The sequence below is a fragment of the Terrapene carolina genome, unplaced genomic scaffold (genome assembly GCF_002925995.2).
Source record: "Terrapene carolina triunguis isolate 2854851 unplaced genomic scaffold, T_m_triunguis-2.0 Scaffold89, whole genome shotgun sequence".
NCBI classification, from domain to species: Eukaryota; Metazoa; Chordata; order Testudines; family Emydidae; genus Terrapene; species Terrapene triunguis.
Genome location: NW_020664440.1, coordinates 23413286 through 23439773, shown reverse-complemented (window position 1 = coordinate 23439773; position 26488 = coordinate 23413286). Strand labels below are relative to the sequence as shown.

General features: G+C 42.8%; 1 protein-coding gene across 2 annotated transcripts in view; it reads right to left on the bottom strand.

Annotated features, from left to right (window-relative positions):
• Positions 1–26488, bottom strand: part of DNAH12 (dynein axonemal heavy chain 12) — a 168935-nt gene that overhangs the window by 90359 nt on the left and 52088 nt on the right. For both annotated transcript variants that reach the window (XM_026650210.1, XM_026650209.1), the window contains exons 27-37: positions 25044–25289; positions 21428–21547; positions 19048–19157; positions 17715–17898; positions 14630–14770; positions 13061–13144; positions 12778–12966; positions 12051–12170; positions 10326–10514; positions 9467–9621; positions 1321–1459 (exon numbers count right to left, since the gene is read on the bottom strand). In XM_026650210.1, coding sequence (XP_026505995.1) covers positions 1321–1459; positions 9467–9621; positions 10326–10514; positions 12051–12170; positions 12778–12966; positions 13061–13144; positions 14630–14770; positions 17715–17898; positions 19048–19157; positions 21428–21547; positions 25044–25289 — 1677 coding nt within the window. The remainder of the gene's footprint in view (positions 1–1320; positions 1460–9466; positions 9622–10325; positions 10515–12050; positions 12171–12777; positions 12967–13060; positions 13145–14629; positions 14771–17714; positions 17899–19047; positions 19158–21427; positions 21548–25043; positions 25290–26488) is intronic.

Sequence of the window (26488 nt, the reverse complement as noted above, 5' to 3'; positions counted from 1 at the left end):
AATCAAGTCCAGATTACATCTCTGAACACATACACACAAATGAAAAAAAATACAAAGATTTGTTTGACAAATATCAAATAAACATTAAGAGGCTTAACCCCAATTAAACCAAGCCATATGCTTATCCACTAAGGCAGTGATTCCCAAACTTTAACAGCCTGTGAACCCCTTTCACTAAAATGTCAAGTCTCGCGAACCCCCTCCTAGAAATGAAATTTCCAGGGATTTTCTCCTTTGCCTGAGTATAAATTATAAAAGCCGGGATCTTGGAAATACAAAATTTGTTTTCATGACATGCTTATTGCACATGATTTATTATGAATTATTATTTATCATTACAGTATTTTTATTACATTATGAAAATGGCAACACTCTTCCAAGATCTCACTTTCGTAGCTTGTATCACTTTGAATAAGCCTGTTATAAGACAAGGCTCCTACGTTTCATCAAGGATTATCAGATGTGAAACAGCATGAAGGTATTTAAAAAGCCAACTCAAAGAGTTCCTCCTACACAAGCATTCAGGTCTTGAGCAGTCCAGGCAAACAATTAGGGTGACCAGACAGCAAATGTGAAAAATCGGGATGGGGGTGGGGGGTAATAGGAGCCTATATAAGAAAAAGACCCAAAAATTGGGACTGTTCCTATAAAATCGGGACATCTGGACACCCTACAAACAAAGCACGTTACAACAAAGCTTAAACTTGTTCTTCATAATAATTTTAAAAACAATACTAGCTGCCTATTTAATTTTTAAAACAGCAAAAAATATCTACCTCCCTTTCCATTTCTTATAGGAGTCTTGAAGTTTAAATCTCCTCAGTGTGATAGGTATGCTTGCTTTGATCTGCTTAGCTCTTGGAAGTCCAGGGGCTGCTGGCCCTGTGCTGCCCGGGGTCCCTAGGGACAGCTCTGTCCGCCATTAGGGAATTTTTTCCCCGAGAACCCCCTGTAACATTTCATGAACCCCCAGGGGTTCACGAACCCCAGTTTGGGAACCACTGCACTAAGGCAACAACCTCAGCGATCAGATGGGCTCTCAACTATGCCCTGAAGATCAGCAAACATAGGCTCTATGAGACCAAAAGGAGATGTGAATTCCTGGGCCGGAGTAAAGTAAATTGAGTCTATGCTGATATTTTGTTTTTAAACAACATTTCATTGACGTTCCAGGAACCATTACTACTATAAAAATATCACAATAAAAGTATCTTGAAATGACAGAGCCAAATCTTATCCACTGAACAAATGCCAAGTAAATTTACATCTCTGTCTATATAATCTCATTGTAATTAATGTAAACCAGCTGTTTCTACCAACCTGGATCTGATTGGCACTGGTCCGTGCTGAAAAATTAATGAAGAATGGAAAGTATCTTTCCTTTTCCAAGTTGTTCATTAACTTATCCTTCACATATGCAGACTTTCCAGTACCTGTTGGTCCCACAAAAAGCAATGGTCTTTGCAAAAAAGAATAAAAATTTACATTAGTCAATCAAAAGCAAAATAGTAAATAAAACATACACTCAATTAAACTAAAAATGAAATACTGAACACATCTGCTCTACTTGTAAATATGTGTAAACCACTGAAAACACCAATATGTTAAAAATGTGTGTTAAATTTTATTCTTAGTTAGACACTCCTACAACCCCACTGAAATAAAGAATCACTTAAAATTAATGGGGTTGCAGAGGTGTAACTGAAAGTAGAATCAGGCTCGCAAGGTAGAGGGACCTTACTAACAAAGAAATGCATAGTCTGAAATACACTGTATTGTGTCTACACTGTAACCATAATTCAGCTGTTAAAGTCTTTAAGATCAGGAATAAATAGTTCAGAGGGCCTTGTGCATGATTTCGACACTGGGGTGAATTTTACCTAACAGAAATAGGAAGTTTAGAAATGGCAGCTGGGATTTTTCAGGGACTTAGGTGCTCAACTCCCTTTGAAATTCAATAGGATTTAGACACTTAACTCTCTTAAGCCCCTTTGAAAATTCCAGCTGTCACCATCAAAACTCCAGAAATTGTTGATATAAGAAGATAATTCACCTTTGGGGAGGGGAGGGAAGTTTGATTAGACCTGCAGGGTACAGACAACCCCAGAGTTCCTGAGGGAGAATGGGAGAAGGAAAGGGAGGGGCAAGCCTTTGCTCCACCCCCACTTCACCTAGAACACATATGGAAATTGTCCATTGAGGGAAGAGAGAGGGGGTGGAGAGATTTCTCTGCCTCTCCCTGCTGCCATAAAATGGGGGAGTGGGGAAGACAGCTGATAATCTCTTATGACCTCTCCCCTTCCTGAATGTGAAGTCCTCAGGGTTTGCAGCAGCCACCTTGCTGCAGTTGCTGCCCCACCATCCCAGGCCAGCCCTGTAATGGAGGTATAATTTCAACTGTTTCCAAGATGCTGTGGGTCTGATTGATGGCCAGTTTATGGGATCAGGAAGGAATTTGTCCCATGAGACCAGATTGACAAGGAGGCATAGTTTTAAGTAAATAAGGAGTAAGGACAGGAATTTAAAAACTGTATGTTTACAAGTAGAGTTTGTAATTCCATTGCAATTTATGACTGATGTTCACTGTGGGTGAGCAACTCAAAGGTATCACCTCCCAGAGGCAAACATGAGTAGAACACTCTATTAGCCTGGAAGAAGAAGGGGAGCCCTTAAGACCTCACAGACTGAGGCACCCTTCATGTGTACCATCATTCCCCTTCATGGGGGAAGGGTCAGAGGACTCAGAGAAGGGCTGAATCCTAGGGGTTAGGCAGAAGAGGACAAACCCTAATGTTTAGTTTTTTGGCATGGAGGCCATTTAACCCTGAACAGGACCCACCCACATGTATACCTAGTGTTTGAGAAGGGAGTGTATGGTGAGTTAAGGGAAGGTTACTCAACCTGTGCAGTAACTGAGGTTCTTTGAGATGTGTGTCCCTATGGGTGCTCCACTGTAGGTGTGGCAGCACCTCCTGCACCTGGGATGGGAGATCTTCATCAGAAGTGCTTGTTGGACGGCACATGCTCACCTTCCTCATCTCACACTATGAGTGGGATGTATATATAGCACTGGTCCAACCGCCTCCTAGTTCCTTCTTTGCTGCAGAACTTATGTTTCAGCTCCAAAGCAGAGGGGAGGAAGGTGGGTAGTGGAGCACCCACAGGGACACACGCCTTGAACAACCACAGTTACTGCACAGGGTGAGTAACCTTCTCTTTTTCTTTGAGTGATGTCCCTATAGGTGCTCCACTGTAGGTGACTAGAAAGCAGTGTCCCTAATTGGAAGGCTGGGGTTTTGGAACGGCATTTACTGCACATGATAGGACAGTATCATCTGAGTATCTGCTGAGGCATCCTGAGTAATGGCATAGTGACAGACAAAAGTGTCTGCTGATGCCCATGTGGCCACTTTGCAAATGTAAATAACTGGAATATTACTGAGGAAAGCAATAGAGGTGGAGAGCGAGTGGTTGGAATGTGCTCTAGTTCCAGGAGGAGGCTGTCATTTGTGTAGTTGGTAGGACAGATGTAAACTCCAAGAGATCCACTTTGAAAGGCATTGCTTAGAGATGGCTGCACCTTTGGATCTTTTGGCTGTTGAGAGGAATAAGCATGGTGATTTTTGGAAAGGTTTAGTTCTGTCCAAGTAGAAAGCTAATGCTCATCTGACATACAGGGTATGTAATGCTGTCTCCTGTTGGTTGCTGTGAGGCTTTGCGAAGAAGCAAGGAAGGTGGATAGATTGATTGAGATGGAAAGAGGATGGTACTCTAGGTAAAAATTTTGGACATGGACATAGAGTAACCTTGTCTTTATGAAAAACTGTATATGGGGGGTATGCCATAAGGGCTCCAATTTCACCAACCCGCTGGGCAGAGGTGATAGTGACAAGAAATGCCATTTTCACAGATAAGTGAATGTAGGAACATGTTGCTATTGGTTTGAATGGGGGTCTTGTAAAACAGCATCGAAAGAGGCTAGGGTCCCAAGCAGGGGTTGCATCCCATATGAGGGTAAAGATTTTGGAGGCCCTTTAGGGAATGTTTCGTGAGTGGGTGGTTGAAGACAGAGTGGCTGTCTATGTGGCAGTGAAAAGTTGTGATAGTTGCCAAATACACACAGATGGAGCTGGTGGATAATTCCAACTATTTAAGGTGTAAAATATATTCCAGGATAAGTGATAATGGAGCATTCATTGTGTCGACCTGATAGGAGGCACACCAGCATTGGAATCTAGTCCATTTTTGGAGGAAAGTGCTTCTAGTCATGTCATGTCACGTCTGCTATTCAAGAGTACTTGTTTATTTATATACTTGCTTCTGAACAGGTTATTTCCGAATCCTGGAACCACAGAGGAGCCATGTTTTCAGGTGGAGCAGCTGTGCATTGGTGCTATCCACATCCTGAGAAAGAAATCATGGAGTTAGGCGAAGAGAGATCGGAGAGCATACTGTCATGCAAAGGAACTAAGTATACCAGACCTCTTGTGACCAGGTCGGAGCTATAACAATGTTCGGGCCCGGTCCCTCTGTATCTTGTGGAGTACACGAGACAGAAGGGGAAAGGGAGGAAAGGCCTAGATTAGCAGAGCATACCATACGATGAGGAATGCATCTCCCAGGGATCCGTGCCCCAGTCCCGTTCTCAAGCAGAATTGAGGGCAGCAGGCATTATCTAGTGTGTCAATAGTGGGGAATCCCCAGCAGTTGAAAATGTGCTGAAGGACTCAAGCATCCAGTTCCCACTCGTGATCATGGGAGAATCGCCTGCTCAATGAGTCCCCAGTGGTGTTCTGGTGTCCAGGGAGGTATGCAGCTCAGATGGTAATGCCATGTTGGATACATCAGTTCTATAATTTCAGTGCCGCTGAGCATAAAGAGGGGCACTTGCTCTGCCTTGCATGTTGATGTAAAACATGCAAGTGATATTGTCCGTCATGACTCTCATGGTGCGATGTGCAATCAATGGGAGAAAGTGTTGGCAGGCATTGCAGACTGCCCGTAGCTCTAGGAGGTTGATGTGCAGGGTGGATTCGGTGAAAGACCATCTGCCCTTGTTTGTGTGATTGCAAAGGTGCACTCCCCAATCGATCAAGGATGACTCATGGATGGTGCTGGTTGAAGGAAAGGAATACCAACACAAACATTTTTGGGCTGAGTCCACCAGAGTAGTGAGTCCTTGACCATCATAGGCATGGAAAGGAGTTCATGCAGGCTGTGTCTGTGATGGACATAGACTGTAGGCAGCCACACCTGAAGGCAATGCATGTGTAAACCTGCATGTTTTACCATGAAGGTGGCTACCACCATGTAGCAGAGTAGCTGGACTCATGTCCTGGCTGAGATCTGGGGGCAGGTTCTGACCTTGGATACAAGATTGACTGTAGTCGAGAATCTGTGAGTTGGGAGGAAGGCTGAAAGCTTGTATGACATCCAGTTGTTCCCCGATAAACTCTAGACATTGCACAGCTGTCAGTGTAGATTTCTCCAAGTTTATACAAAGGCTGAGGCTCAAGAAAAGGTCCATTGTCATACGAATGGTGCAAAGGGTGTCAGTTTCAGATGGGGCCTTGAGGATACAGTCATCCAAGTATGGAAAGGTGACAACACCCTCTTTGTGTAGGGAGGCAGCGATGACTGCAAGGACCTTGGAGGACACATGAGATGCTGCCAACAGTCAGAAGGGCAGTACCTTGTACTAATAGTGATTGGTCCCCATGATGAACTGGAGTACCTGTCTGTGGGCAGGATGTATTGTGACATGAAAATACGTGTCTTGGAGATTGAGGGCTGAGAACCCAGTCCCCCTGTTCCAGTGCTGGGATAATGGTGTAGAGGGTAACAATCTTGAAGCATTGCAGTTTGACAAACTTGTTTAGGTTTTGAAGGTCTAGGATTGGTTTCTCTTGCTGGATTTCTTTTGGACCAGAAAGTAATGAGAGTAAAAACCCTTCCCTCTGTGCTGGGATGGGACTGGTTCTATAGCTCCTAGTCACAGAAGATGATTTATCTCATCTCGTAGGATGGGTTTGTGAGAAGTGTCCCTGAAGACAGACAGGGAAGGAATGTGGTGGGGTGGGGTGGGATAGATAGGAAGGGGATGGAGTATCCTTCCCTAATGATCTCCAGAACCCACTTGTCTGAGGTAATGAGCCGCCATGATGGAAAGAAAGGGGTTAGGTGTTTGCCAAACTGGTGGGATGTGGAAGACAGCTGATGTGACTAAACAGGGGATGGCTTCTCGGGGCCTTGACCACAACTTCAAAATTGCTGTTTGGTTGGAGGTGCATGAGAAGTAGCCCCTTGTGGAGTCGTATGTCTGTAGGGGGCTTCTGTCAATGTTGCTGGGTATCATATTGTCCCTGCGGAGTGTATTGCAGTGGTGGGGATCATGGAGGAAGTTGATACTTCCCCGGGCGTCTCGTTGGTGCTGGAGTGTAAATGCCCAGAGAACGAAGAGTTGCTTGGGAGTCCTTAAGGGAATGTTGGGAGTCATCTGTACACACCATTAATAATTTGGAGCCCTCAAAAGGTAGGTCTTCAATGGTGGTTTGTATCTCCTTCAGAAAGCCATGCAGCCATGATGCCCGTCTCATGACAATGGCGGTTGTGATGGAATGGGCAGTGGTATCCACAGAGTCCAAAGAGACTTGCAAAGCTGTCTTTCACATTTGTGTGCCTGGAGTTGTTCTTTTTTGTCATCAGGAAGGTCTTGACAGAATTCCTGTATTTTAGAGTAGTTGGTGTAATTATACTTGGCTATGAAAACATTGTAATTGGATAAATGGAACTGGAGAGTAGCAGATGAATAAGCTTTGCGTCCAAACAGGTCCATTGTTTCCAGTCTCTATTATGGTGGGCATGTCGAGGTTGGTATTGGTGTCCTTTTTCTTGCACGACATTGACAACCAAGGAATTTGGGATGGAGTGAGAAAACAGAAATTCAAAGTCCTTTGTGGGAACATAATATTTTTTGTCCATCTGCTTGCAAGTCAGTGGGATGGATGCTGGGGTCTGCCAGAGCACCTTGGCAGAATCGAGAAGGGCCTCATTGATAGGGAGGGCTATTTTTGAGGAGGAGGAGGAGTGTGCAGGATGTCAAGCAGCTTATTTTGTTGGTTCTTCACCTCCTCCAAAGGAATGTGGAGGGAGTCTGCAATCCTGCGAAATAACTCCTGGAAATGTTTGAAGTCATCAGCTGTAGTAGGGGGTGGAGACATGATCTCCTCTTCTTCTCCTGATGAGGCTAAATGGAGTGGTGGTGGAATTTTCTCCTCTTGTTCTTCCTCCTCATCTACCATAAGGAAAGGCTCAGCCTCTGGTGGTCAAGAGATTAATGGAGAAGGTGAAGGCCTCTGATTTTGGTCTGTGGCAGGCTTCCCAAACTGTGCTCTGTACACGGCCCAAGGATCTCAGCATGGCCAATGCTGAGGAGTTGCACGTGGGGATGCATAGAGGGTGGTCCATACCAGGGCCCTTGTCCAATGGTGGGTTGTGGGTATTATGTAGAGAGGAGGACTTTGAGCCTGTCTCAAGTGTGAGGGTGGGATGGAGTACTCCTCTTCCTCCTCCGCGTCACTAGGGAACAGAGGTGTCATCCTTGGAGGGGAAAGGGTAGAGTGGTGACATTTCTGGCAAAGAGGATGGCAGTGGAGGGATGTCATGTCTGAGAAGTGGTGACTCAGGCACATCAGAGACAGATAGGTCTTTGGGGTATCTAAACTCTTGGGGAGGAGGAAAGAGCATCATTGTCACTGGCGCATGTATCAGTGCTGAGGGAGAAGTACATTCTCCTGAGCAGCCAGCAGAAGGAGTTGAAGACTTCCTCAGTGCCGAGGGCTTGCTCAGTGCGGCAGACTTGCTCGGTGCCAAGGGCTTGCTCAATACCGAAAAGGACATCAGCACCAGTAGGGTTGTCAGTACCGGCAATTTAGTTGGTACCGCACTGCCTGAGGTAGGTCTGATTGGCACAGTTGGCACCAGTTTCAAAGGTCTTGTGTCTTGGTCTCTAACACCGAGAGATGGTGCCAAGGGCTGGAGATCTGTCAGGTTAGGGTCTTTAGACTTTTGGTGAGCACTGATAACAGAGGTACTCAGATGGGCCCTGGAGCTATGACCCATCTCTGAGGATGTCGAGGCAACTAACCTTGCAGGGGATGGCGTTCCAGCAGGCGGTGTCTCAGCAGGTGATGAGGGACCCTGTTTTTCTTCCATCGGAACTAGGAAGAGAAGACTTCCTTTTAGAAGGATGAGGCAAATGAAAGTCAGTAGATGACCCAGTGGAGCGTAAGGGCCATGGAGAGGTAGTTTCTGGGCCGGGGTCCGATGGTGGACACAGTGATTTCTCCAGGAGGAGAAGTCGCAACCGAATGTCCTGGTCTTTTCTGGCCCTGGTAGTGAGGTCGTGGCAATGAGCACACTTTTGCAGGACATGTCCCTCTCCCAGGCAGTGAATGCACTGTGGGTGACCGTCCATTACCAGGAAGGCAATCCGGAAAGTTACACACCTTTTAAACCTAGGAGAGCCAGGCATAAGGGTGAGGAAAATGCTCCCCAGCGGGGAAGGGCAGGAAGCAGGGGAAAAAAACAAAATATAAACTAACTAATGGGGAGGTTAGAAGGCATAAAAGCAAAAAAATTATATATATATATATATATATATGGAGAGATCAAAAAGAAAGAACTAACTACTAAAACTACACTAAAACTAACAGGTAAGGCACTATCTAACAGGTCAAAAAGGATAAGTAGGCTTTGCTGTGGATTCCGTCTCAGACCAAAGGTGGTGGAAAAGGAACTGGGGGGGTGTTGGACTGTGCAGCACTATATATACATCCCGCTCACGGTGCAAGATGGGGAAGGTGGGCATTTGCAGTCCAACAGGCACATCTGATGAAGATCTCCGATCCCAGGCACAGGGGGCACTGCCGCACCTACAGTGGAGCACCCATAGGGACATCACTCAAAGAAGAACCTCTCCTTTAAATTTAAAAGCTATTAAAGTTGCAGCTTTCTGCTTTGGATTATCTTTGTTTCATTTTCCTGCATGTCCTAATCATTTAATTCATGACTAACTCATCTTTAACTCATGACTAATTTAAGAAAAATTAAGAGAAATGTAATTTTAAAAGAAAAAGAAAGGAGGCACCAAATCTCAACAGCCATCCTAACAATATCAGTGGAACAGTGTGGGATGGATATACTGAATGCTGGATTATAAGAAGTCAAAGACTTTAAAACTAAAAAGTTTATAGAAAGAATGTAATCAGATGCTTGAAAGTCTGTTTTTGTTTATTGTCTAATGGGCCAAGAACAGTATATTCTAATAGAGATACTTCTGTATCAGGCCCCCAGAATGTATTAAAGTCAATAGAAAGACCCCATGGATTTCAGTGGTCTTTGGATAAGGTTCTATATGAACAACAATGAAATCATTCAACGTTTCGCATGAAATAGATGTTCTTACTTTCCATGGGTAATGCATAAGTCCATCAAATAGGTATATCTGACTGTATCCATCGTTGGGACTATGAGATCTTGAATCTTAACATTTTTATCATCACTATATTTAATGCTTTTAATGGCTTCATTCCAATGCACCCAGCGCCCTTTGCCTTTCAACTAAGAAGAAATACAGATTTCAATTACAGTGGAAAATACAGTGCTGACATAATATGTTCAAAAGGTTTTCTTAAGCACTTCATTCTTTTACAAGTTAATGTAATATTAAGTATTTCAGGTGCTTATGTATTTATTTTCCTCATTGCACTAGTGATGAGCAAACCTTAAAAGGAATGGAGGATCATTTTAGAAATGGATGTTCAGACCCCCTTCATTCCCCTACCTCTCTAGGACCCTGTTATCCAGGAAAATACTTACATATATGCTTAACTTTAAGCATATGCATAGTTCCATTGAAGACAACAGGTCTATAAACATGCTTAAATTTTAAGCATGTGCTTTCCTGTATATGAAACTCAAAAACTCCAAGGGCCTCAACTGCAGCTGAACTAAAATGCAGCACAGTCTAGACACGCCTTATGTAGACTGGGTAGACATTTACTAAAAAGCTCTGTTTAGAAAGTCAGTGCATTAATTATTTTTAAAAGAAAAACTGATTATTAAATAACATAAATTTATTGTCAACCAATAGTTGTTCATTTACTCCATTAAGGGCCCAATCCTGTTCCCATTAAAGCCAGTCAATCCTGCCCCCAAAGGATTCTAAGAAGCTAACATTTCCACCTAGCTTCTTTCTTCTCTCACTTAGATTTTAAGGATCTATTTGAACTACTCTAAAAATGAGCAATCAGTAAATCTCATACCTCATACATATAGTCATAGACCAAGCCTTTCTCATCAAAGGGACAGTCCCATTTACCCACAGCTGCTGGCACTGGATGAGCCTCAGACTTTCCTGCTAGAATATCCCTCATAAAGATATCAAAAAGGACTCGGCTGTCACTGTCACAAGTCCCACCAATGGACCAAACCATGGAGAAAGCAAAGCAAGCCTGTGAGTACAAGGAGATAAACAATTACCATTCAAAAATGATAACTACCCTATGATCTGATCAACATATAAAATTACAAGGAATACTATTATGTTGAAAAATGCTAATGGCGGCCATCATGTGGGTCTTTGAGCCAAAGACAGTCACAAACCTAGTTAAGGATAAATCCTCTTCTTTCAGGTTCAGCAGAAGAAGCAATTAAGCCCTTTTGTGTAGTGAGACAGCTGGAAACAATTGAGGATACCACACGAGGCACTGAGCCATGTGGATTGAGGGATTCTTTGATTGCAAACACTAGGACTAGGAGTTTTGTTTTTGCAAGGGGCATGTGTCTGTTTTAGAGGAGAAAGCCAGAGAAGCAACCACACTTATCACCGTAGTATCTAAGTATCTGAATGTGACCTTGAAAAGAAGCAGAGACAGAGCTTCTTCGACACAGAATTCACTACATTCTACTGCACGAATAAAACATGATATCAAATCCCTGACGACTTTAAATGAATATGTGATGCTGTAGATAGCCTCAAGGAGTGAAATTCACTCCCCCTACATAAAGCTTGAGTAGTCAGGCTCTACATAAGTGAAGTGCAGGATTTGAAATGTACTCCTCTATCAAGCCAGGGCCAGGACTCAGTGCTGTCCCACAGGAACACCAGACACAACCCTTCATGTTAATTGCATGGGGCACAACATAGATGTGGATCCATGACCCCACCCACAGCCCACTCACAGACCATCGCCATAGTGAGCTTCTGAACTAACCCTGCATTGGCCAATCTTGAGGCTACTTCCACAGCATGGCCACTCATCTAGCAGACCCCAGCAGAGCCCTTATGTGGGCTTAGTCTTTAAGCACTTTCTGGTGCCCCTTGCACCAGGGATTAATTTCATGTATGGATTCTACTAAGACCATAAAACAAGTAAAGCAAAGCATAAGCAGTTTGTAAATAGCTGCAGATCCCAAGCATCATTTCAGACTGATATTCATTTTGGAGCTTTCTATTCATGTCAATCTCTAAAGAACATTTTAAGATTAATGTATGCCTCAGAAATTGCTTTTCTCACACCATGAAACTTCTGCACAACCTGACAAATGCATTGCTATAATGTGCACATCATTCTTTGCCCAACATGTGATCATGCACCTGCCTTTACCTAGCTGCTTGGTCTTAAAACACGAGTTAGTTAAAACAAAATGTTCTAAATTAATTGACAACAGATAGGAAAATGGTTGAAATATATCTGTCTAGGTACTTATAAATCCCTTATCACTGTGTTTGAGCACCTCACAAGTTTTAGAAAAGTAGTACCAAAACAGTCTCTCAATTCTCTTCTTTCACCTACCAAGTTAAAGTGAACTTGAATAGTCAGCAGAAGAGTGTGTGTGTGCACACGAAGTGTATGGATGTGTATGCTTGCTCATGTGTGATGCACTTATTGCAGGGAAGCCAAGATGAGGAGATTAATTTTGCAAGAGACTTGTTACCAATTATTTGGTTTTTTTCTTTTTTAAAATACATCCAGTAAAAGACCAACCATAATCCATGTGCGCATGTTTTTGTTGGTAGGATCCTGTTGCACAGTTTGACAAAGTAACATTTCAAAAAGTCGAGTGAGAGACACTACAGCATTGCTGTTGCTTGTGGGAACCAGCTCCTACAAGACACAAAGAATGGAAAATGATTGCTATCACAGTATCAAATACTTCTCACAAATCTTAGTATATCTTTTGGAAAAACAATTAAATTATATATTGGCTCTAAACAAAAGACTTAGGGGCAAGTGTTTTTCTTTTAGTTTCAAAATCCTTTTCCCTTGTCCTGTCCCTGAAAAGCCACCCTCTTAATCTGTAATATTAATTATGACAATAATGCAGCTTTTAAAAAATTAGACACAATTAATACAATCGTATAGGTGCAGCATGGGGAGCACCACTAATTGTATGACATGTTGGACATCACATAAAATGCTTTCCCTAACATAAAACAATCCTCTTCCCTCCTCTCAAACTTCTGGTGAGATTACTTTTCACTCGTTACAATAATAGTTAGCTTTTAAATATCTTTTACCTACAAATTTCACCTAATATTCTTGGTCAAGTTTTCCAAGTTGGGCAAAGTAGTTGCCCTCTCAAAATCAGGTGCATCTGCTGCATATGCAAAAACCTGCCATGACCATTGCTGAGTATTCTGTCACAGGACACAGAGAGTGGAATGGAAACATCAACATAATTATTGTGGTCAAAATAAAAACAAAAAAATACCTTGCACTGTTGTTTACGAAATCTTAAAGCTGGTGGTATTAACCAGTTAAAAAGTTCTTGCAGAAGATCTTGCTGTTCCTTTTGTCTCAGGGGTTCAGGTAAGCTGTTCAACCAAGAGGTTACAAGAGGCATCCAGCCTAGCTGTAATGGCTCCAAATAAATCATGCCACAACGACTGACTGTAGCTGGCTAAAGAAGAATAGTAAATTCACTTTTAAGACCATGCCCATGCATCATTATATATTGTATAATTGTGCAATTATGGATTAAATGTTAAACTTACTGAAGCCTGGGAAAGGTCCATTGTTTCAAAGATCAGACTCATCTGAGGAGACATTTGGATGATTTCCCCACTCATCAAACAAAGCTAAATATGAAGAAGAGTTAATTTAATAACCATGGTTATGAATATTAGCAAAATCTTATATAACAACAATCTGTTTCACTTGTAAATTAATGTGTTTCTATCTTTGGATGATCTCCATATCAAAATGAGTGAAGCTTACAATAGCAAATGGGAAAGACAAGCCATTACCCATCGCAACATGCAATCCTTTGAAATAGTAACCAATTTCCTTTCTCTTTGGGCCAAATTCTGTGCTTTTGCCACTCACATCATTTGTCTATTAATTGTGGAAATAGGAAATAGGAATATTACAGGACTCAAATGATCTTTCAGACCCTGCTAGAAGAGGAAATCACAGGTAAAGGACTAATATTGGACCTGATTTTTCTCACTTATACCAGCTTTACACGAATTAATATATTGACTTCAGTGGAGTTACTTCTTATTTATACTGGTGTGAGACGTGAATCAGACCCATTGCCCTTTCTGTAAGCATCACAAAACTACTGAAGTTTTACACATTTATTTTTCAACTACAAAAATATTGATGAAAATGTTTAATAAACTAGGAGAAACTCATGCTTCAAACTGCAAAGTTTCAAGTTTTTCCAGGAAAACCCCATGATAATTATTTTCATGACCAGTGAAGTTGTCTAGGCACTGGTTCTGGACTGCACATCAGAAATTAAAATGTTCAGTTCCTGAGACTCAGCACAACTGTAGCAACAGCACCAGCACCAGTTCCCAGCGCTGCCACCTGCTAGGTCCACCCACCACTTAAAGTCGGTATCTTCCTGCACTGGATGGGAACAGAAGAGGATGGCAAGGGTCTAACTTGCACAATGTAGGACATAAGTCTGCCTCAGCCTGTGCTACTAACATAGCACAGGATAGCCTGATGTAGGTACTATGAGACACCACACCAAAATAGTATAGGCTCACGAAATGGCCTCTGATTTGGGTACCTAACTTGGGATACCTAGGGGCTGTTTTTCAGAGGTGCTGTGCACCCACAACTCTAACTGAACTCAGTGGGAGTTGTGAGTACACCGCAACTTTGAAAATCAGGCCCCGTGTGTCTGAAGTTGGGCATACAAAAATATAGACACCCACAACTGGAGACCATTTTTGAAATTTTGGGTTGTAAGGTCTTCCAGAGAAGAAATATCATTAAACTTCTAGTATCTTTTTCTTTTAAATCCCATTTATAAATTTGGCATTTTTGTGACAAGATTAGAACATATGTTTGATTAGGAAATGTGATCAAATTAAATACCTTATTCTACGATATAAAACAACCAACCAACCAAAAAAAACCCACAAACAACTCTCCTGACATATATCTCTCTCTCATAAAAACACAAGTTAATCACAAGCCTACTCAACTGGTTCCATTCTACCTCAGGTGCAGGTATAGCTACAAGTGCTGTTTTCTTTTATATGCAGACTTATGTTTCTTAAGTGGCACAGCATTTTCTTTAGACATTTATAACACCTATGTTTTACCTTTTTGTTGTCATCCAGTACTGTGTTCATACTTTCTATCCACAGAGTATCAATAGGACCATCAAAAACAACCCATTTGCGTTCAGGTGTCTCAGCTAAAGCAAATTCTCTGAAAGTATTGGCAACAATACCATCTGTCCACTAGACCAGGAAAAAATGGAAATGGATATTTTAAAACATTCTAAATCTAAAGTCAATGGGAGTACTCACATGCTTACCTATTTTGCTGGATCAGGGCTCTATTTAGCTCATGTTAATGAACAAAACAGAGAAGAACTAAGTAAAAACACTGAGAAGTGTTAAGAACTATTAAAAACCATTATTGACCTTTGCCAAGCAGTAACAGAATTCAGGGCTTTGCAAGTCTCAGGGCTGGTTTACAGTACCGGGTAAGTTGACCTAAGATACACTACTTCAATTACATGAATAACGTAACTGAAGTTGACGTAGCTTAGGTCGACTTACCACAGTGTCTATACCCTGCTGTGTCGATGGGAGATGCTCTCCCGTTGACTTACCTTACTCTTCTCAGGGAGCTGGAATACTGGAGTCAACGGGAGAGCGCTCTGCCATCAAGTTAGCGGGTCTTCACCAGACCCACTAAATCGACACCGCTGCATCGATCACAGCAGTGCTGATCTACCGGTAAGCGTAGACATGCCCTCAGTTTCCCATCTGGAACAGAAACTGGTGACAAAAAAATCAGGTATTGTCTTAGTGTAATTTGTTTACAAAAATTACACAAGTCTTGTTTCCTCAAACAAGGGGTGGTAATGAAGAGCACACAGGCAACTCCTTCTTGCAGAAAGTTGAAATAAGGCACCTCTTCCCTGTCTCCAAAAGCAGCCACACTAATTCCTGGTGCCTCTTTATGGCGGGTGTCCAGTGCAGGTACTCGTCACAGAGGCGATACAATTCCCTGATAAACAGGAGTTGGAAGAAGATTTAGGGGAAGGCATCCTGGGAAAAGAGGGGTTGGGGCTGCTAATGTCTGGTACAGTGGAGACAACATTCCATTTTTCCAGAACCCTTAGCCTTCTCACGAGGGGAAGGCAGCAACGTCTCAACAATGGACAGGGACCAGGTTGGGAAGGGGGAGGGCTGATGGGAGCCCTCCCAAACAGGTAGAACTGATTAAGGAATGAATGATGACCTGCACTGTATGATTTATTGCCTGGTATTCCCAGATATGTTAAGTGAAAAAAGTTGTGCCCTAATTAAACCACATCCATTGCATCTTGTTTTCTTCCTGTGTGGCCATGAAAAAGTAGCTATCTTGCACCTCTCTCTCGCTTCAAGGCGTCATACAAATTTCACTACTTCACAGACAGTCTCCTCTTCCTGTGTCACCCTCTGAGTTTTATATACTGGAAAACTCTAGACCAAATGTTTATCTACACAGTTTTTGTATGGCTTTAATTATATTGGTTTGGAAACTGATATAGTTAAACTGGTATAACTCCCTAGTGTAGATGCAGTTATATCTGTATAAATATACTTGTATCACTATGGGTACATCTACACTACAGGGGGGAGTCGATTTAAGATACGCAAATTCAGCTACGTGAATAGCGTAGCTGAATTCGACGTATCACAGCCGACTTACCCCGTTGTGAGGACGGCGGCAAAATCGACTTCTGCGGCTTTTTGTCGGCGGCGCTTACTACCACCTCCGCTGGTGGAGTTAGAGCGCCGATTCGGGGATCGATTGTCGCGTCCCGACGGGACGCGATAAATCGATCCCCGAGAGGTCGATTTCTACCCGCCGATTCAGGCGGGTAGTATAGACCAGACCTATAGCTCAATCCCATACATTTATAGAAATAAGCTATTCTAGTATAAGCACCTTTATACTGGTATAACTGCTTCCACACTAGGGGCTGTGCTGAGTTAACTGCAGTGGAATAAAAATCACACCCCTAACCAAAAATGTTAAAGCAGTACAAAAACTGTGTGTAGACTATGCCCAAGGCTGCCAATGGAGACCACGTGGCCCTAAAAGATGAGCCTGGGGGTCTACCCTGCTTCAGTGCAGCTGCTCTGCAGGAACCTCAGCACCTCTACCGCCATACACAGAAGAGCACTTTAACCCACACAATACCTTCTGTGTGCGGTTACAGCACAGCATCGTTAGCTCTTTTTGTAGGGAGTTTCATCCTGACAATTTATACATTAGTGACCCCTAACATGCAAGCCATTAGCACCTTTTGCCATAACAACGTATATTTGCCTTTGGTCCAGTTATTTATAAATTTTAAAAAATTCTGCTCTCAGGGTACATCTTCACAGCAGTTAACTCGAGTGATCAACACCAGGGTCTGAGAACCCAAGTCAGGCTAGCCTGAATGTGAGCAGCCACACTTCAAAGCCATACCTGTGTTACTGTGTCCTCACTAGTACTGCTATGCTCCCTCAGTGTATGCTGGTCAGTTTTCTGGGGGCAACTCCCATGGTTCTTTGTGCTGCAGTAAGCTGAGCTGCTCAATGAATTGTGGGAGAACTTGCCTGTCCTTCTGAGTACACTGGGGAAATCATGGAAAAAGTACTGGAGTACTATCAGCACTTGATAATTTAGCCTGAGTCCTCACTGAAGAGTGGGTGGATTACCAGCATAAGCAACAAAGACTCTCTAAGAGTCCTGTGGCACCTTATAGACTAACAGATGTATTGGAGCATGAGCCTTCGTGGGTGAATACCCACTTCGTTGGAAGGCTCATGCTCCAATACATCTGTTAGTCTAGAAGATGCCACAGGACTCTTTGCTGCTTTTACAGATCCAGACTAACACGGCTACCCCTCTGATACTTGACAGCATAAGCAACAGCGGCATCCAGGCTCTGGCCTATACCCCTAGCCAGGCCAGTTAGCCCAGGTTTAAAGCACCACCAAACTTAGTTGAGGGAATTGTGTGTTGTGGATAGAAGGGGGTTGGGGCAACACCTGAATAAGAGCACCCTGCAGTGAAGCTATGGATACACCCATGCAAACCTATCAAAGCCATCGGGGTTGCACAAGCATAACCAATGGAGGAATGTGGCCAATTGCTATATAATATTTTTAAAAACGATCATATAAAACACAATACCTCATGAGATACCATATCGAATTGTCCAAAAAGTTGACCCATGGTAATGGATTTTGGATTCACAGTTCTAAAAATTACTTTTTCTTCTTCACCATATTCACGTTCATTCATAAGGGTTAGTGTATCCGCCAACAACTGCAGAACTTTGGTTTTCCCAGAAAAAGGCTCTCCGACAAGCATAAAGCTATGGATAAAAGAAAATTATTATTAAAAATCTTAACTTCATCAAATATAGACTTTATGGCACTGATCCAGCCAATTGGCCTCAATGGGGACTACTCATGCTTAATATTAAGCACATGCTTAAGTGGATCTGACTCTATATGTAGCAAAAATTATAGTGTGGAATGTATTACATCATTGATTCAGTGATTAGGAACTATGTTTTTAGGAGGTCAATACAAAAATATATGTGCTTGCATTGTGTGCGCTATTACCACAGTTACCCATACCAATCAAGTATTTTATAAGTCCAAAATAACCAGTTAGGAGTCTAAATGGTAATTTGTGTATGCAAATACTTGATTTGCTCATGCAACTGCATATATTTGGTCGCACAATTAAAATACGTAAATGGACCCAATTGGACTCTGCAGCAGCAGGGATTCACACTAGTGCATTTATTTGCAGAATTGGGCCTACACTTATTTTCTAATTTTCTTTGCTGTCTCGGAAAGATTATCATAAAATTCTAGAAGACAAAGATAGATAAGGAACCTGCACTAAAACAAAAATCTTCAGTCACAACTCAAAATAAGTTTGTTAATTTCATCCCATTTCAGGGTATTTTAAAGGACTAACTAGTCAATGTCTGCAACGAGTTTTGAATATGCAAAGCCATACATTAGAGCTAAGTATATGTTTATATTTCTTGTGAGGTACCATACAAATCTTACCATCATATACTTGCTGCTCAAAAAAGGGAAAGACTAAAATGCCAGAGATCTGGTGGGCTAATATTTTAATACAGGCAAGTTTTTACAGCTACAACTCCTCTCCACAACCTGGGCCCAAACTGCAAAAATTAAACAGGCAAAATTGCTACCGAACTCAAAGGGAGCATTGGATCAAATAAGCCTGGCTTCAGAGACTCCACTTTCTTGGGAACCAAATTTGCATTAAAAATTAGGATATCCAAATGTACCAATATAAAAATTCTGCAGCATACAGAGACCCTTGGGATTTTCTATATTTGATTTAAATAATCACTGTTTGTCTTTCTTAAAAGTGGAAATAATTTCTTAGTCTATTTCCATAAATATTCTCTATTGGCTATTACAAATAATTTAACTACAACCTGTAGTACTTGTGAAATAGGCACTTGTAATCTTACCCATGTCTAACAATCATCATTTCATAGGTCTGTATCATTTTTTCAATGAAAACTTTAACAGGCTGGATATTATTTATAACACAGCATTCATTGGCACATTCCAGAAAATCCTAAAATCAAAACAAAATAAAACCTTTTCATATGATAACAGTCTTTAAAAAATAATATTTTCATGGTTACATATTACATAGTTTACAACAATCCTTTATAAAGCCATATAATTTTATTCATGAATAAAAGGAACATATATCATTCATCATTCCATATTCAGATTATTGCCTCTAAAACAATTTCCACCCCACCCTCAGTATGTTTTATTACATTTGTGGATAACAGACTCAAATTCATTAATTACTGAATCCTCTGGGATTAGGCTAAAGAAAACTAAGAGCACCTGACTTCTGAATGAGTGTGTCCACACAAGGGTTTAACTAAAATGCTTTACCTTCACATTTTAACATTCATCTTAACTTTCCTGAAAGTTCCTAAGTAGACATGCCCTGGACTAGAGCACTATTTACTGACGTGCAGAATTTAAGATGCTGTGACTTAAACAAAATATTGTTACTTTAGTTAAATATAAGGCTAACTTTTCAACTTCTCTATTGGGATATTAATGGCCTTTAGTGATGTTTATGTTTCTCATGTATATAATAGTGACTTGGCTTATCCAGTACAAAGAAATCCTCTCTATCTCAAAGCCTAATACTGAGCGCTGCACTAGAAAATTAGATTGACCCATCTATGTTGTTCAGAAGTGCAAAAAATCCACACACACCCTGAGCAACATAGTTAAGCTGAAATAAGTTGCCGTGTAGACAGCACTTGGTTGATGGAAGAATTTTCCATTGGCAAAGCTACTGCCTCTTGAGGAGGTGGATTTACAAGAACAGTGAGAGAATCCCTCCCATCGCTGGAGTAAATGTCTACACTGAAGTGCTGCAGCTGTGCCGCTGTAGTGTTTAAACTGTAGACTCCCTACAAAAAGAGCTAATGATCCTGTGCTGTAATTGCACACAGAAGGTATTGTGTGGGTAAGGAAAACAAAATCTTCACCTTCTTTATTGAACATCTGCCTCTGCTTACACCCCACCCACTCCAATTACTGTATTGTGGAAGCAGGGTTGTCCCTAGCCATTTTGGTGCCCTACACAGCCCCCCCGTGGGGGGGCTGTGTGGGGCCCCAGGCCTCCGCGGAGGGGCTGGCCCCAGGCCTCAGCAGGGAGAGGGCTGAGGGGCAGGGGGAAAACCGTCCCCCGGACCCAGCCCGCTCCGCTCTGCTCCCCTGGCTCCTGGACAGGGGGGAACTGGTCCCCAGCACTCGCCAGGGGAGTGGTGCAGGCTCGGGCCGGGTCACTCCACTTACCATGTGGTGAGTACAGGCCCGTCCCCTGCAGCAGTCCTCAGGGGAGTGCGGGGGGGGGCTGGGGCAGAGCAGGGCGGGGGCTTTGGGGAAAGGGCAGAGTAGGGGCGGTAAGAGACGGGGCTGGGGCTGGGGCTGGAGCATTACGCAGCTGCACAGGGCACCAGGAAATGTGGTGCCCCAAATTCCCTGGTGCCCTACGCAGCTGCGTGCTTTGCGTATGGGTAAGGACGGCCCTGTATGGAAGATAATAGAAGACAAGTATTTCCCCTTCCGCCAAGGTTGTTCTGGTGTATTGAAAACACATGGTTTACATTATCATAATAGAAGCATGTGCATTTCATGAACCTACAATAAGTTGGGTTTTCAGCAGTACAACTTTCCACGTTCACTAGGAATTTCAGGTTTCCACAAAATTCAGAACTTCAGAGTGAACTTATGTGAAGTCTTCTAGGAAAAGACATCAGCTTGACTTCTACCTGCATTTTATTTTTTTTCTTTTGGTGGGAAGGAAGGGGATTGGGAGGCCAGCTACCTCACCCAGTCCCTGAAAGGGGAAGCAGGCAGCCTGGCCATCTCTGTCCTCACTATCCCACTGCAGAAGAACAGGAAGAGTTAACTAATCATGGCAAAATTCACCATGTCTAATAACTTGTAAAACCCCAAAGGCTAGGGAGGGAACCAGCAAGTCACAAAAGACACTAAAATCCAGGGGAAGTGGGGTAGATTTCATACTGGTATACATCCAAAAAGGCTGTTTAAGGTAAAAGGAGTCCTGGGATTTGTTAGGGGCTGAGGTATAAATGGGCCAAAACTACAAAGACAAATCCAAACCTGCAAATGATGAGAGACTCAAGGCTGGTTTTGGGTTCCAAAGAAAACCAAGTGAATTTCGTTTGGTACAAATTCCATTTCACAGGGCCTCATTTTGCAATTAGAAATAGAGTACTGCATTAATTACAAATGATGCAATGCCATGAGTATTAGTGAAAAAAGTTACCTTAAAAATGTACTTACATTGTAGTCTGCTTCAGGAAGCTTAACACCAGGAAACAAATCACTAGTTATACCCATGAACAGAGGTATATCATGTGACAAAAATTTAGGCTCATTAACATCCTTAATTGATCTAAGAAGCTAAAGAAAACAAATACATAAGTTTACAGAAAATGAGTGTTCTGATTTACATGCTGACTATAGAAATACAAATAAAATCAGTCTGCACAATGTGAATCATAGGGTTAGAAGGGACCACAAGGGTCATCTAGTGACCCTGTCAAGATGCAGGATTTGTTGTGTCTCAACGATCCAAGAGAGAGGGCTATCCCACCTCCTTTTGAAAACCTCCAGTGAAGAAGCTTCCACAACCCTGCTGAGGGAGTCTGTTTCATTGTCCTACTGTTCTTACAGTTAGGAAGTTTCTCCTGAGATTTACTCTAAAACTGAACTATATGCTAATGTGTGAGGTGTAAGGTTAAGATTTTGTCACAGTTATTTTTAGTAAAAGTCATGAACAGGTTGTGGGCAATAAACTAAAATTCACAGAAGCCCGTGACCTGTCTGTGACTGTCACTAAAAATAAAGGGGGGGAACACTGACACCTCCAGTTCCTGCTGCCCATGGCTGACAGCTCCAGGCCCGCTGTCCGCGGCGGGGGCTGACAGCTGTGAGGTCCCTGCCACCCGTAGCAGCTGACAGCTGTGGAGCCCCTGCTGTCCACGGTGGCTCAGAGCTCCAGGGCCCCCCACCGCATGCAGCAGCTGACAGCTCCGGCCCTGCCATCGCAGGAAAATATCTCAAAGATCTCTGAAAGTCATTGAATCAGTGACAAAATCTTAGCCTTAAAAAGTAACGTAAATTATATAGCAGTCAGTGCTAGGCTGCACTAAGAGGCAAAGTCCCTGTAATGAGTGAAGATGCATCAAGCAGGGCATTTCCTGAAATTGTGTTAGGGGATCTGATGGAGCACCCCAAATGCTCTCCACTGCCTCTCATGACTATTACAGTATTGCCATCTCTCTGCAATTCCTTCCCCAGTTTAACACTTTTGAAGACCCCGCCCTCTTCCATCATTAATGCAGCAATGAAGAGGGAGAGTTCCTGAACTGATGCTGCTGGGAAGCGGAGCAGGCTATGTCTCCCTTTACATTGTCTCCTCTATTCTTGGCTCTGAAAAACGTTAATGGCTATGTTAAGTAAACACATAGACCAAACCCTGAAATCACTGAAGTGTTTCAGAAAGTATGGACTAAATTTTTAACTTGGGCCAAACCATGCATCAATAATTTGGCCTTACAAAGAATTCAATGTAAACATAGCTCATATCAATGTTGGAAGGTCCTTAAGGTGTATCCAGGAGCTCCAATAGCTCCCTTCCACACCAGTCTCGCGTTGGGGGTGTGGCGCATGGCCAGAAAGGGTTAAGCGTTCTGCAGGATAAATGACTCAAATTCAACCCTTAAAGACATGGGGAGATAATGTTTGTATTTTCGTGTATTTACATATATGTGTGTAGTGGCCAACAATATAATCAACAGTCCCTGTCTATGCTGTATTCTGTTAATTTAGAGATCAAAAGAACATCCTAGCATTTAAATGAACTGTAAACATGGGATATTGCTGTATTCATCTCTCTTTGAAATGTATAGCTGATCATCTGCGAAATGATGAAAAACAGGCAATTGCCTTATGTTAATTCGTATAGCTAATTACCGGGGATGGACCTACTTCAAAGTCGCCCTGATTACCTATTGTAAGCAAAGGGACTCCGACCTGTCAAAGAAGGCTTGAAATTGTATAAAAGATCCCTGGGTCCCGATCCTATCATCTCAGATCTGCTTGGGGTTTCATGCAGGGGAAGCCTAAGCCACAAGGACTGAGATCCCAGTTCTGACTGGACCACTCTGAAGTTAAACATTGGACTATAACTTATGGACTAAATTCTAAAAGAACTCTTTGCAACTACAAAGCTCACCATCTCTGCGATGGATCTAAATCTCAAGATTGACTCATGTCTATATGTATATTGATCTTTTAACCATACTCTCTCTCTTTTCTTTTTTAATAAATTTTAGTTTAGTTAATAAGGATTGGCTGCAAGAGTGTATTTGGGTAAGATCTGGAGTATTCATTAAGCTGGGAGGTAATGTGCCCAATCCTTTGGGATTGGTAGAACCTTTTCTTTATATGGTGAATAAGATTTTCATTAATCCTCGTCATATCTGACTTGGGTAACTAGGTGGAGGCCTGAGGTTGGGTTACTTTAAGGGAACTGTGTTTTTGACTTCTGAGTAACCAGTCAGGTATAACAGAAGCTGTTTAGTGCTGGCTTGGTAAATCTAAGTATTAGAATATCCACCAGCTTTGGGGATTGTCTGCCCCATTCTTTGCAGTTCATCCAAATTGAGTGACCTCAGCTGGTTCCCCTGCGATCCCGGTCACAATATCACACTTTATCCTTTGCATTTATATCACATCTTTCATTGGAGGATGTTTCAGTGCTTTCCAAACATCAGTTAATTAGGCACCAGTTCCATAATGGCAGCTAGAAAAGGTGTTTCACAGAGTTTACGGCCAGAAAATCACCTAGTCAGACCTGATGCACATCACAGGCCATCAAAATTCACCCAAATACACCTGTATCTTTTACATCCATTTTTTCCTTATCAAGAATTTCAATTCATCCTCTCAGTTAAAACTCAGTTCTGAAACTAGTTTTTATTTACATCTTAGATAATAATACTTAGCACTTAGTGGTTTACATTTAGAAAGTGCTATAAAATATGAAATAGTTTATCTTTCATAATAGCCTTGTGAAGTAGACAATTAATGGGCGATACATGACTCCCGCATTTGTGGAGGCTGGGCACGAGGGCCAGAAGCTCCCTAGAAGGCGGGGGCCAGGCCCCCTGCTCCACCGAGGCCCGCCCCACTCGGTCTCCTCTCCCTAAGGCCCCTCCCATGCTCCACCCCCTCCCCGAGGCCCTGCCCATGTTCCACCCCTGCTCGGCCCCAGGCCCGCCACTCACACCTCTTTGCCCCCTCCCCTGAGGGCTCCCCTGCCCACCACTCGCACCTCTTCACCCTGCCCCCCCGAGGGCCCTCCCGCCTGCTGCTCCAGCCTCTTCGCCCCTCCCCACCTGTTCTCCCTCTCCCCCGAGACCCCCCGCCCATCGCTTACACCTTTTCACACCTCCCCCAAGGCCCCCACGCCCACTGGGGATGGAGAGGCGCGAGTGGCAGCCTCAGGGGAAGAGCGGGGACAGGAAGAGATGAAGCGGGGGAGGGAAGAGGAGCAGTGAGGGCGGGGCCACGGGGGAAGAGGACGAGCTGGAGCGGGGCCTCGGAGCGGAGTGTGGGCGGGGATACGGCTCAGGCACCCTTTCAGCAGTGGGCAGTGGGCCAGTGTGCCTCCAAAGAGAGGTGCACTGCATCCTGTTTGGGGAGGCTTAGACTCCCCAGGCCACCTATACCCGCTGGCCATGATTCTGATCCCCAATTTACAGATAGAGAAACTGAGACAGAGTGGTTCAATGACTTCAGCAGGCAATACTGTGAGGCAGTGGCTCAGCTGGGTTCAAAACTCTGAAATACTTGACTCAGTGAAATCCACTATGTTACCTGAGGGACTTACCAATATATCTTCATTCTCCTGTGGGAATTTCAGTTTTAGGTTGCCAGCAGCCACTAATACAGCTTTAACAGCACGCATACCATAGTCATAATGGAACTGCGAGGAAAGTTGCTCTGAACAAAGTCTGTAGGTCATTACTATCTTCACTGATAATGGCTTGGCATTCAGAAATCCGTATGAGTAGAGAGAGATTTCTGCTATCAGAGCATAGTTAGGTACCATCATAGCTACTGTTCGGAAAAGAACCTGAAATGCATATTGCAGAAAATATGCTTAAAACGTTTAGAAGAAGAACAAAAGAATTCCTGTAACTCTGATTTGCACTCAATATGTATAGATACTGCAACATAAAAGTTCTTGTGGTAACAATATTACCAATCTTTGAAGACAAGAACCATGACTCATTAAGAGCCAAACACAAGCAAGTTGCCTATGTGGCCCTCATTACACATAACATTATTCACCAGAACAACAAGGAGTGCGGTGGCACCTTAAAGACTAACAGCTTTATTTGGGCATAAGCTTTTGTGGGTAAAAAAACTCACTTCTTCAGATGCAGGTTCACTTCTCAAGTGAGGTTTTTTACCCACGAAAGTTTATGCCCAAATAAATCTGTTAGTCTTTAAGGTGCCACCGGACTCCTTGTTGTTTTTGTGTATACAGACTAACATGGCTACCCCTGATATTTGATATTATTAACCAGATTACCCTGCTTTAACTTCCTCCTCCTCCATCCCCTTCCTTTCAAAAGAACAGAGACTGCTCATTGTGTGCCACCTATAGGCCAAACACACCTGAATGGCAGAAAAGGATGTGGGAGAAAGAGATGGGACACATGGTAGATGGGAGAGTATACTGCATCCCCTGAAGGGGTGTAGCAGTGAGTATGTGTAGGAGCAGGATTTTATAATTGTACTATGAGAATTAATGTATGATTTGATTTCATCCTGCCAGCCACCCTTTTTGAAAAGCAGAAAGGAATGACCCTCTGGGACATTGGCAGAAATGCATCTGACAGACTGCCAGTGTCTGTACTGATGTTAAGGCAGGGACAGACCAGAACAATCCTTATGACTGATTATGGTCACTCTTTTGTTTTAGGATAAATTATAATGTATACTATGGTTTCCTATATGTATTACAAATTAGGCACTCTAGTTAAATATACACTTCTTTGTTTTAAGGTTTAGTAAGTAAGAGACAGGATCTTGTATTGTGTTTATGTTAATGAGATTAGAGGAATGTTGAAGGCCTGGGCCTCAGTGTGAATTGTTTTGATTATAAGATTTAGGAAGGCTTAATTTACAATGTCTTTTGCTCAATATAAAATGCCTCTGTTTGTATTCTCAAGGGTCTCTGTAAAAGACTGTTTGTGTAAATGAGGAATGTATGCATCAGGAAAAGATAAGGTGTGAAGGCCATTGTTATAGCCAGATGGTCAAGGA